We start from the raw sequence: 11,913 nt of genomic DNA on the forward strand, positions 1-11,913 counted from the left end.
TGGATGATCTAACTTATGGAAGGGATTCCCTTCGAGTAGATTTGTTTGCATCCTGCAGTTGGTGTTTTTTTCTCCTACATATTTATAAATATACACTACTGAATGGACAAGGCGTATATCTTGTTAATTTTGTTTGCTTATTTTTTTTTTTAATTTTTTTTTTTTTTTTTTTTGTTGTTTGTTCTCTTTTCCGATTTTTTGGCTTCTGTAAACCTTAACGGATGCTTTTGTGGAGTTACAGAAATGTGCATAAAGAAATGTTTCACACATGAAATTTATTCATTCTCTGTCCGCAACATACCATTTTAAAATTTTGTTCCTAACTCATACTTGTTCGTTTTAGTTAAATTTTGTGAAGATTGTTTATTTGTTTTTTTTGTTTGTTTGTTTGTTTTTTTTTTTTTTTTTTGTGTGTGTGTCCAATTTTCCCTGCAATTGTGTAGGGCGGACCCGACAAGACTGTACGCCAGTTGTATGCAAAGGTGGCCATATACGTGCAGACGCTGTGGAGAAGCGGCACATGCGCAGGAAAGGAGGAGTGTAGCGGGTGAAGGTGAAAGGCAACACACCCTCAAGAGGAATAGCACCCTCAACAGGGAATCACTAGGAAGGAAATACTCACAAAGCCACCCGGAAAGGAACAATGAGCGCAACGTTGAAGACAATTATCATCCTGGTGGTCGCGCTAGCGATGATGTGTACGAACTGCAAATCGAATTTAAGGAACCAACTAGCGAGCCCACACGAACCGACCGAAAACAGCAGTACCTTTTTCCAAATAAAACTCCCAGAAATTATTATCCCACCGATTTCCAGTAATAATGGAAATTATAAGAATTATGAGGGAGGAGGAAATGGAGATGGATGGGCCAATGGAAAAGTGGAGTTATCGTCCTATTCGTTCATTCCGTCGTTACTAAATGCGGTTTATTTATTTTCTGCCTTATGTTTCATCCTCTGTTTGACGGGCTTGAATAACCACAAGACTTCCAAAAGGGGGAATGTACTAGGGTTTATAGGAATAGTAGCAGCAATAGTGGTGACCTTTAGCCAAGTAGGATTTGGATTCAGATATGAATTATTTTTCATCATAGTAATACCAGCCATAAGTATAGGATTATTTATTGCCCACCGTGTGAGCATGGTACAGATGCCCCAGTTGGTTGCACTATTTCACAGTTTTGTCGGGCTAGCTGCACTATTTGTAGGTTTTTCTAAATACCATTCGGAATATTTTGAGAGTTACGAAATGAGCACAACACATTTGGTTGAACTTTATTTAGGAACCTTCATTGGTGCAATAACTTTTATCGGGTCGTTAGTAGCAGCGGGGAAATTAAGTGGTACTCTAGACAGTAAATCTTTAAATTTGAAAATAAAAAAAATCATAAATATGGTTTGTATTATAATTATCATTATTGTTGGATATTATTTTGTTCAGCTAAAATCGATTTATTTGAAAACCTTGTGTCTTTATGTTTCTTTTCTGGTGGATTCATTTCTCGGTTTCCACTTAGTTGCATCCATCGGTGCTGCAGATATGCCTGTGGTGATAAGTGCCTTGAATTCTTACTCTGGCTTCGCAACAGCCATCAGTGGATTTCTCCTTCATAACAATTTGTTAATTATAGCAGGATCGCTTATTGGTTCTTCAGGCGCCATTTTATCGTATATTATGTGCATAGGAATGAACAGAGACATTTTCAATATCATCCTAGGTGGCTGGGATGACTATGATGAATTAGGTGCAGGATCGGTGCAACAGGCGAAGGCAAATAAACAAGTAAACTCTACCACACATAAGTACGTTGCAGAAAATTTAATCAACGCAAGAAATGTTGTAATCGTTCCAGGCTATGGCACAGCTGTTAGCAAATGTCAGAGAGAGCTAGCTGAAATATGTATCATATTGAAGTCCAGAAATGTGAAAGTAAATTTTGCTATCCACCCGGTTGCAGGAAGAATGCCAGGACATTTAAACGTCCTTCTAGCTGAGGCAAATGTTCCATACAACATTGTCAAAGAAATGAATGAAATAAATTCATCTATCGATAAGGCTGACATCGTTTTGGTAGTAGGGGCTAACGATATTGTGAACCCTTCCTCTTTAGACCCCTCCAGCAAAATTTATGGAATGCCAATTATCGAAGCATGGAAAAGTAAGCAAGTAATTATTTTAAAAAGAACCTTGAACACAGGGTACTCAGCCATAGACAATCCGCTCTTCTATTTTGCCAACAGTTATATGCTTTTCGGCGATGCGAAATATTCGACTAGTCAAATTTTAACCTTTCTGAGCGACTACACAAGCCATAAATATCCAGATGTATCTTTGGCGGATGAGCACCTTGATGATGAGAAGGATGAAGTGCGCTCTTTGTGTTTCCTCTCTGAGGGCTCTTCCGCCGGCAGCAGAGGCGATTTGGAGGCGCTCGCGGAAAAGTACCCCAAGGCTCGGAGGGTCATCGGGTTGGTGAAGGAAGACACAGGGAGGACACAAAAAGGAGAAGAAAAAAATGGAGAAGCAAAAAATGGAGACGGAAAGGGGAAAAACACCAAAGAGGGGGCAGAAGAAACGGCTGGTACCCCCGGAAGTGCACATGTCAACCTGTCTATAGTCCCCCTGACACCAAAGTTTGTCCCAAAACTAAAAAAAATGGGCTTCCGAATATTGGTGGAGGAAGGAATAGGAACGAACATCATGATAGAAGACCAGGAGTACGTTAATTACGGTGCTGAAATAACATCGAAGGAGGATGTCCTCAGGCAGAGCAATATCATATTGAAGGTGGATCCACCAAGCAAGAAGTTCATAGTCGAAGTACCAAATAACACAGTCCTAATTAGTTACTTGTGGCCAAGCATCAATAAAGAGCTACTTCAAATGGCTGTTCAGGATAAAGAAAAAAATAATATCACCTATATGGCAATTGACGAAGTTCCTAGATCTACACGAGCTCAAAAAATAGACATCAGAAGCTCTATGAGTAACTTACAAGGATACAGAGCTGTTATAGAAGCCTTCTTCATGCTCCCAAAGTTTTGTAAATCGTCTACCACAGCTGCTGGAAAAATTAACCCCGCTAAAGTTTTCGTCATAGGGGCAGGGGTAGCAGGGTTGCAAGCCATTATAACCGCGAAGAGTATGGGTTCTATTGTATATTCACATGATAAAAAAGCGTCCACTGAGGAGGAAGTGAAAAGCTGTGGTGGAATATTCATAAAGATTCCATCATCAGCATACGGAGAAAAAAATGAACTAGCGAAAGATGAAGAAAAAACGAGCCAAGATTTATTAAATATACAAAGTGAAATTTTCAAAAGGGTTATCAGCAAGTGCGACATTTTAATCTGCTCTGCATCTGTACCTGGAAAAATGTCCCCAAAATTGGTGACCACAGAAATGATTAAACTAATGAAGAGGGGTAGCGTGGCCGTGGATTTGTCCACAGAATTTGGAGATAAAGAAAGTGGATGGGGAGGAAATATCGAGTGCTCAGAGTCAAATAAAAATATCATCATCAATGGTGTTCATGTGTTAGGTAGAGATAAAATCGAAAGAAATATGCCACTGCAGGCATCTGACTTGTTCTCCATGAATATGATAAATCTCCTCGATGAAATGGGAGGAGGATTGCAATTTACAGTAGATACTAATAATGATATTGTGAAAGCGCTTGTTGTTGTGAAGGATGGAAAAATTTTGTACTCTCCTGACAGATCAGTAGAGAAATTGGTTAAAAGTGAAAGTATATTTTTGACTGACCAAAGGGAAGAGAATCAACTTGTTTCCAAGAAGACGATAAAATATCCGACGGGGACACGAATAACTGAAAAGTTTATCGAGTCAGATATGCTCTTTTACATTTCCCTAATTTTCGCACTTATGGTTACCCTACTAATTGGCACGATTTTTTCACAGTCAGATTTGCACCATTTGTTCTTATTTACTCTATCTATCATCGTTGGCTACTTCTGCGTGTGGTCCGTCACGCCTTCGCTGCACACTCCCCTCATGTCCGTCACGAACGCGGTAAGGGTGCCCCATTCCTCCGTGATGGCACCTTTTTTTTGCATGTAACTTACAGATGCATGAATCTATGTGCCTGTGTATACGGACGGGCATACTCACACATACACCTCCTTACAACCTTTCGCCCCTACTGCAGCTCTCCGGAGTTATTATTATCGGAAGCATGATTGAGTACGGAAGTGGCTTCAAAAGTCTCAGTTCTGTCCTGTCGATGATAGCTACTTTCTTGTCCGCTGTGAATCTTTCAGGTAAGGTTCACCAGCGTATGATTTATTATGCCACTTTGATGGAAAGTGGTATCCCCCCTCCGCTGAGATACGATACGTCCATGCGCTGACGAAGAAGACAGCGATCTGAACGTGCTCTCTTCCTTTTTTTTTTTTTTTTTTTTTTTTTTTTTTTTTTTTTTTACAAACTTTTAGGCGGATTCTACGTAACCAAGAGAATGCTGGACATGTTTATCAAATAGAAAAATAAAGGAATTCCCTCTTTTATGAAGCCCTAAATTGGGCTACAAGAAATGTTTGCGATGGAATATCAGCTCGGCTCTTGAACTGTGTTCCGTTTTTTTGTGCGTCCCTTGAATTTTTTGTTTTTGTCGCTCTTTAGCAGCTCCAGCGGTGCTAGCTACGCTCACCATGCTGGGTATGTTCGCTGCGTTTGCCTTCGCCATGCTATCCATGTTGACCATGCTAGCTTGCTAACAACTGGTGGTCTTTCCCCACCCTGCTTTGTTCTGTTACGACATTTTATTTACCCATATGCTTATTTTTTTAGCTCCCCTTTTTGGCGCCTCAGGTGAAATATAAAAATATTTACCCAATTCGGGGTGTCTCTCCTATTTCCTCCCTCAGGGGATACACACATCGGCGTGCACTTCACCCCACAGTTCGCTTAAAAGGAAATTTACATTAATACATGCGTCGTGAGAATACGCACGCTTGAAAAAAAAAAAAAGGGGTTTATCGCTATGCGTCTGTTTTTTCCAAACATAAAAAAAAGTGTGGCGACACATTGAGCAGTTTATTAAACATGGTGGGAAACCCTCAACGTGTTCAACCGAATTACAAAAAAAAAAAAAAAAAAAAAAAAAAAAGTTGCAGAGAGGGGGGAATAAAAAGGTGACAATGTGGTCGGAACGTAGCTTCCAAATCAATCAAAGTGGAGGAAGCATCACCGAAAGAGTCGCAATGACCACCTCTCGTACGAACTAACGTAGCTGACTATAGGCAACATCCACAGCATCAGCGTTAAAGGAGTGAAAAGATAACATACACTGTAAAATGGTTACCTTCTTCAGAATGTTCTTGTCTAACCTCAAAATGTGGTTAAACAGTCTAGAATCCCTATGGGGGCCAAAGAAGCTATTCTGGTCCACATTCAAAGAAATGATATTTAACTTCATTACAAACTCCAGGTAGTGAATATCGAAAATGTTTGCAAGAGATTTTATGTAACTGTTTATGGAAAATAAAATGTGTTCTTTATCTGCGGCATTCTTCCCATCACTTTTTGCATGTCCGTTTTTAGGGTACGTTCTTTTGCCATCTTCTACTGCATTGCTCCCCTTGTTTAGGATTCCATTTTTTACCTTCATTATTTCTCCATCGTACTGGTCACCATCCTCGTCCTCATCCTCATCATCACCATCATCATCATCTTCCTCTTCCTCCCTCTGAAATGCCATATCATACGAATTGTCAAAATTTAGGTCAAAGCTGACATTGAAGAGTTTGCTCAGCTTTAGAAGGATATGGTAAATTTCGGAAGGAATGGATAACAGGTTAAGAAGGTTATTGGAGAATAATTCATTTAACAGGAACTCCTTATTGAAGGAGCCTTGAGGGCGGGAACTGGCGCTGGTATTTTCCCAGGCTGTACGTTCTATGGCATCGCTTGGTTTCTTCTTTTCATGTGTGTATTTGTTCGCATCATGGGCCATTTGGCTGAACAACTGTCCAGAATCGTAATTATTCGTATGTTCTAAAGGAACAGTGGAGCTATCCCACATATTATAAGAATCGGATTGAGCCTCCCCATGGTCGTTGTCATTCCAGGATGGATTAAAAACGATCTTTCTTCTTTCATATTCCTGAAGGAGGACATTTTTCCTGTGTTCCTCATTTATGTAAAAATTGTGCAGCTCATCATGTCTGGTACGTATCGGTACTAACATTGTTTCTATTAAAAAAGTTAAGTACAGCTGATGACTATGTTTTATCTGATACAAGGATTTCGATTTTAATAATGTGGAAATAAACTGATTCCACGAAAAGCTCAACACCCACTGGTAGTAGGTATACAAAGTGTTCAGGAAGAAGAATATTTTATATTTTAAAACACACAAAGAGATGATAATTGCGTGGACAGATTCATACTGTTCTGATTTCTTTGTTCTCAGGTACTTATAAAATATGTGTACTAAATTTAGTATATGCAAAGATTTCTTTATTTCAAGAAAATATGAAAATATCGTTGAGTATTTTTCCAAACATTTCGAATCAAATAAAAAATTTACAAAAGATGACCCACTTCCCCTTGTCTCAATTAGCAAATTCCTGTAGCTTATAACACGCATGTTGTTGTTATACATTTTATTTTCCCTTAAGGTAAAGTAGAATCTCTTCAAGATACTTGTTATGATTTCTTTTTTGTAGAAGTTTTTTTTCAACTGTTGACATATGGAGGATTCTCTTCTCTTCTGCTCTTCTTCGTACTTCTCATTCCTTTGTCCCTTTCCAGTAGTGTAGCTATGCGCTGTTCTGTTTTTTGCAGATTGGGCTCGCATTTTTATCATTGGGAGAGGTTCCCCTGGATGTATTAAATTTGAGCGGTATGGCTCAAAGTTGGTGGGAATACTTCTATTATCACCCCTAATATCGACTTGGCGTTCTTCCTCTCCAGTGTATACTTCACCGTTGTGGTAGTGCAGAGGATGTTGCTCTGCATCGGTTGGGTCATCCCTTTCTATCGTTTGGCACATTTCCCCCCTTTTTTCTTTCTCACAGTGGGAATTCTTCTGCATCAGAATATTCATATGGAGCAGGACAAAGCGCTTGTGCAAAAATGACGCACAGGAATTGGATCCTTCCACGTTAGACGTAGGCCTATTTACATTTTGTAAAACGCATTGCCTAAACGTCGTGTTCATGTTCCTCTCATCTATAAGAGGAATGGATACCTCCTTAAAAATATACTCAAAAAAAGGAAAAATATAATCAGCTATTTCAAGGAATACTAAACTACGCAAACAACAAAAGTATTCCAACAAATAGGAAAATTTCATTAGGCTATCTAAAAAGATGCGATTGCTTTGAAGGAAAAGATGAAAGAATTCTTCTTGAAGGAACTTTTTAATATACAAATCGTATGATACGTTTAATGCCAAAATACTTTTGTTAAAGGAGGACAGGAGGTTTTCCTCATTTGGGCGAGTCGTCAGAATGGTCGAGATGATGTCTAAGGAGATACTTTGGACGCGTTTCAAATTTTCTATATTATAGTAATAGTTGAGGGTGTTTTTGTGCAATAGTTTGGGGCGACAAGGCGGGGGCGCGGGGGCGTGACACGGGTCCTCACGCTCGTCACCTATCTCATCATTCATCTGGTCACCCATCTCATCATCCATCTCATCATCCATCTCGTTACCCATCTCATCACTGTATTCGCCGTCGCACCCTTGGCTGCGCTCATCAGCATGCCCTACTTCGCCGAAGCCATCCTGATAATTCCCATTCGCAAGGCGCTTCAGCTGGCGGGGCTCCCCTCCTCCCTTCAAATAATAATCAACGTAGTCTACCTCCTTCTCGTGACTAATTTTCATATACAAGCGAATGTTATTTCCGAGACTTATTAGGAAAAAAACAAAGGAGTTAAAAAATTCTGGGCACAAGACAAATTCGCCCTGCTTCTTTATAAAAAGCATATGATTGGCAAATGGCCCTTCATCATCCCCCCTGTCCTGCGAGTACACAAAAAATTCATTAAAGCTATCGTCAATTTTTCCCTTCTTAATCCAAGTGCTTATATGTTTAGAGTAGTACACATTTAACCCATTCAGAAGGAAGCGGAAAATTTTTTCAAGCGACTTGTTATTTACAATTTGGCAATTTCTCCAATACAGTACTGTCATGTCGTAGCAGATGCAGAACTTTTTCGCGTTATCATATAGGGCATTGAAATGGGTATAATCATCCGCACCGATGTTATAAAGTAGGTAGGACAACATAAAGTCAACATAATCGTAGAGATTGTTCCACACGTATAGGTATTTACTCATTATAACCTGAAGGTGGATAAGGCTAAGAGATCTGAAGTTGGCAATTTTCTCCCCATCTAGTAGTTTCCTTGCATTTTCCCACTTGTTTCTGCGTGCGTGGGAGGAAGCACTTGCTCTTGTTACTTCACCCCTGTGGAGCTCCTCAAATTGGCTTATGATCTCAAACGAGTGTACCTTCCTGTATTGTTGCGTTCCCCTTTTGCGACATTTCCAATTCACAAAATGGTCAACCCGCAGATAATCCATAAGACGTATTCCGCCCATCCTGTTTAGAACATCCAAAATTTGTTCGTCCTTAAGGGGCACAATGTTGTACTGCTTCATGACCAACAGAATGTGATAGTTGTATAAAATTTCTATTACGCAAATCCATTCGGAAAAAATACATTTTAGGGAGTCAATAAAGCAATCGAGGAAATTGCCCGGGTAGTACACGTTAATATTGCTACCCAGATTGTTCTTCGCTCTGCCTTTGCTTCCAGTCAAACTCATCTGTTCGAAAAGAAATAACAAACTGTTCTTCCCCCCATTATGGCTGAGGTGTTCTCTTATATATATGATGTGGTTAAAAATGTCCTTTAAATTGTATGGCAAAAAAAAAAAAAAATACCGAAATTTTTCTACCAAAAAAAAAAAAATGTTCAAATAAAATAATTTGATACTAATTTTTTTTATTTTCTTCACATAATTTTTAAACGTTCTTCTTCTTAAGTTATACTGTTTGACATTCATCATTTGGCTGATAACTGCTCGGTATTGTGTTACACCTCCATGTGGGGCACTTCCTTGACCTTTTTCACGCTTTTCTATATTTATGTAAAATAAAAAATCCTCTTTTATTTTGTTCTTGTCCATTACGTGGTTAAATAAAAAATCGGAAAAGTTGGTAAAAAAGTCTTCCTTAAATTTTATGGGGCAATTTAAAGACAATATCATCAAGATTTCTTTTATGATAAATATTTCGCTTACGTAAAATGTGCCCTTCCTTTTATTTTTCCTTCCCATGGTAGCTCTTCCAGCATTTATAATATTCCCTTTATCAGCGAGAATCATGTTACATCCATGTTCTGAATCATCCGTTTGTGTGGGTTCCTCCTCATTCGATCTGTGAGCATAACGGGAAGAACCCTTCCTCCCCTGTGTGTAATTGTACCCCGATGATTTATCATCCAGTGCATCACCATCTGGGTGGTTCGTCCTATGGGTTACTTCTCCACGTGTCTCCTCTTTCCCCTCCTGTACCTTATCACTGGCGAACACGTTGTGCAAATTGTAAATTTCCGTCTCGTATATAATGCTTGCGTCGTTCTCTTCACTCTCATGATATTCCTCATAGAAAAGGTTTATGTTATTAAAAAAATATTGTTCTCTTGGTCTGCGTGGGAGGGATGTATCTTTGCTTCTATTTTTCCTCATTTTTAAGCTGGAAAATATGTCTTCATCGGATGTTGTGCTAGAGCTACGGGTTTTAATATGGCGATGTGCGTGATTTTTGTCTGCATTAGTACCTACATTAGCATTATGTACATGTTCCTCCACATGATCATACGATAACATATTGTCATGGTGAGGTACAGATTGGTTACTCTGGAAGGAACATCGAGCATTGTGTGTCCAATGACTCCCCACATCTTCATAATGAGGATATTCATAAACACATTGCGATATTTTCTTGACGACATTTTCATATGTTAAATCATTTTTGTTCTTCATATAGCTGTCTACATATTGGGTGTATTGTGCCTCGTGAAAATGTTTGCTATTTGGTTCTGCGCCATTGTTTCCGTTTGACTGATTCTGATAATTAGCTAACTGCTTGTACACATCGCTTGGATAACCATCCTGCACGGATTGATCTTTTTCAAAGTCGCCAATTTGTGTGTCCTCTTCTCCAGAGAGGGATGACAATCTTGTAATTTCATCATCCGTGCTGTATAGCTCTTTAAGATATTTGTTCTTCTCTTGAATGTTAAAGTTGTGTATATCATGTAGAGCTTTTTGCTCATTTATGTTCAAAGGGGGGGTCACATTTTCTTCTTCTTTTTCTTCCTTTTCTTCTTTTTTGTGAAAATACTTAACATATAGATGATCAATGTGTTGCGTTTTCTCACTTGTTTTGCTTTCTCCAATGAGAAATAATAATTTTAAAATAACAAACTTCAATTCGTATCTGTCTTTTTTATCATATATATAGAAATTGTCACTTAGAAAAATCTCGCACAAATGTTTGAATATTTCTTTCCTCTTATATTCAGCATTAATCGTTAGATCATTGATGTATTCGTTCACATCATCTATAACTTCGTTGTCGCTAACATCTTGGAAGGGGTACAGTGCAATTTCATTTAAGGATTTGTTTAACAAATTTGTTAGAACCTTCTCATTGGAATATTGTTCAAACTTGCTGAATAGGCAATTTAGATAGTTCTTCTGCTTCTTCCTAATTTCTGTAATATAGGTGGATGTCATATTTTACGCGGAAGGAGAAAGGGGAGCGCAGAAGTATCGCAAGGGATGTTCAAAGGGTATCTCAACCGCTGCGCTCTCCAGTTTAGGGTTCAAGCGAGGCGGCTTTCTATCGGTATATATCAGAACAAGAGCACCGCTACGGTTCTTCAAAGGGGTACGTTTGCACAATAGGGAAAAGGGGATAAACTGTGAAGACAAAAAAAAAAAAAAAAAAGACACTTTTTTTTCTTAGTAACTCTTCCGATGGGTTAGGAGAAGGAACCATATCCACAAGGAATATTCGCCGAGGGGATACTACAGTTTGGTTCTCCGAAAAGGGGTACACAGAGAATAGGCACAGTTAGGGACACGCGCATGGACACACGCGTTGGAACGTGTACACGAGGATTCCCATTTATACGGAAGGAGTGGTTTCACATATGGAAAGGGGGGGCTCAATTCGGGCCATGTAACTGTTTAAGGGGCATTCTACACGCACACATAATTTACACTTAAAGTAGTAACTGTGTGGAAATATATAAACAAGGGATGGGCAGAGGCCTGAGATTCCAAACAAAACGCTCCCCCTGCGCACACACATATAAAAAGTGGATGTCCTCGGAGAAATTATCCAAATAATATTTCAATGATAATACATAACAAATTAAGGAAGATCAAGGGAATTTTAAAATATATTCTTATCGTGTAGAATAACAACTTAATGTTATCAAAAATGTCATTACTGTTCAAACTTATGTTGATTTTTTTATATTTTTTTAGCTTCTTTTCATTTATAATTAAAACGCTATTGATCAGCAGTACCACACTTTCGAATAACAGGAAGAAATACATACTCATTTTTAATACGCGTTGGGAATGGCAAAGATGGGAAAATTTCTGGGGGGATAGTTCATTTGAGACTCGCTTATTTTGCTACTATACTGCTACTGTACTAGTATTATTTTTTACTGTTTTTTTTTTTTTTTTTTTTTTCCTCTATTTCTCATCACAGGGGACTTGCGCTTGGCTAACAGCTTCCCAGTTTTTTTTCTCCAAAAAGCGAAGGGGAAACAATAAACATTTTTTTTTTTTTTTTTTTTTTTTTTGAAAACGGAAAAGTCTCATTGGTTGAGAACGCGCAAATAGGTACCTT

The 11,913-nt window shown here is 38.7% G+C and overlaps 3 protein-coding genes across 3 annotated transcripts; 1 reads left to right on the forward strand and 2 right to left on the reverse strand.

The window, feature by feature from the left end:
- Positions 1-643: 643 nt before the first annotated feature.
- PKNH_1228600 (NAD(P) transhydrogenase, putative) lies at positions 644-4,502 on the forward strand (the record flags this gene model as incomplete). The annotated part of the gene is made up of 3 exons (XM_002260304.1): positions 644-4,033; positions 4,170-4,281; positions 4,456-4,502. The coding sequence occupies 3 exons, from the start codon at positions 644-646 to the stop codon at positions 4,500-4,502; spliced, it is 3,549 nt and encodes a 1,182-aa protein (XP_002260340.1).
- Positions 4,503-5,243: 741 nt separating this feature from the next.
- PKNH_1228700 (gamma-tubulin complex component, putative) lies at positions 5,244-10,781 on the reverse strand (the record flags this gene model as incomplete). The annotated part of the gene is made up of 1 exon (XM_002260305.1): positions 5,244-10,781. The coding sequence occupies one exon, from the start codon at positions 10,779-10,781 to the stop codon at positions 5,244-5,246; it is 5,538 nt and encodes a 1,845-aa protein (XP_002260341.1).
- Positions 10,782-11,387: 606 nt separating this feature from the next.
- PKNH_1228800 (Yos1-like protein, putative) lies at positions 11,388-11,618 on the reverse strand (the record flags this gene model as incomplete). Its single annotated transcript, XM_039114168.1, has 1 exon — positions 11,388-11,618. The coding sequence occupies one exon, from the start codon at positions 11,616-11,618 to the stop codon at positions 11,388-11,390; it is 231 nt and encodes a 76-aa protein (XP_038969817.1).
- Positions 11,619-11,913: the final 295 nt, after the last annotated feature.

This window comes from Plasmodium knowlesi, assembly GCF_000006355.2.
Source record: "Plasmodium knowlesi strain H genome assembly, chromosome: 12".
NCBI classification, from domain to species: domain Eukaryota; phylum Apicomplexa; class Aconoidasida; order Haemosporida; family Plasmodiidae; genus Plasmodium; species Plasmodium knowlesi.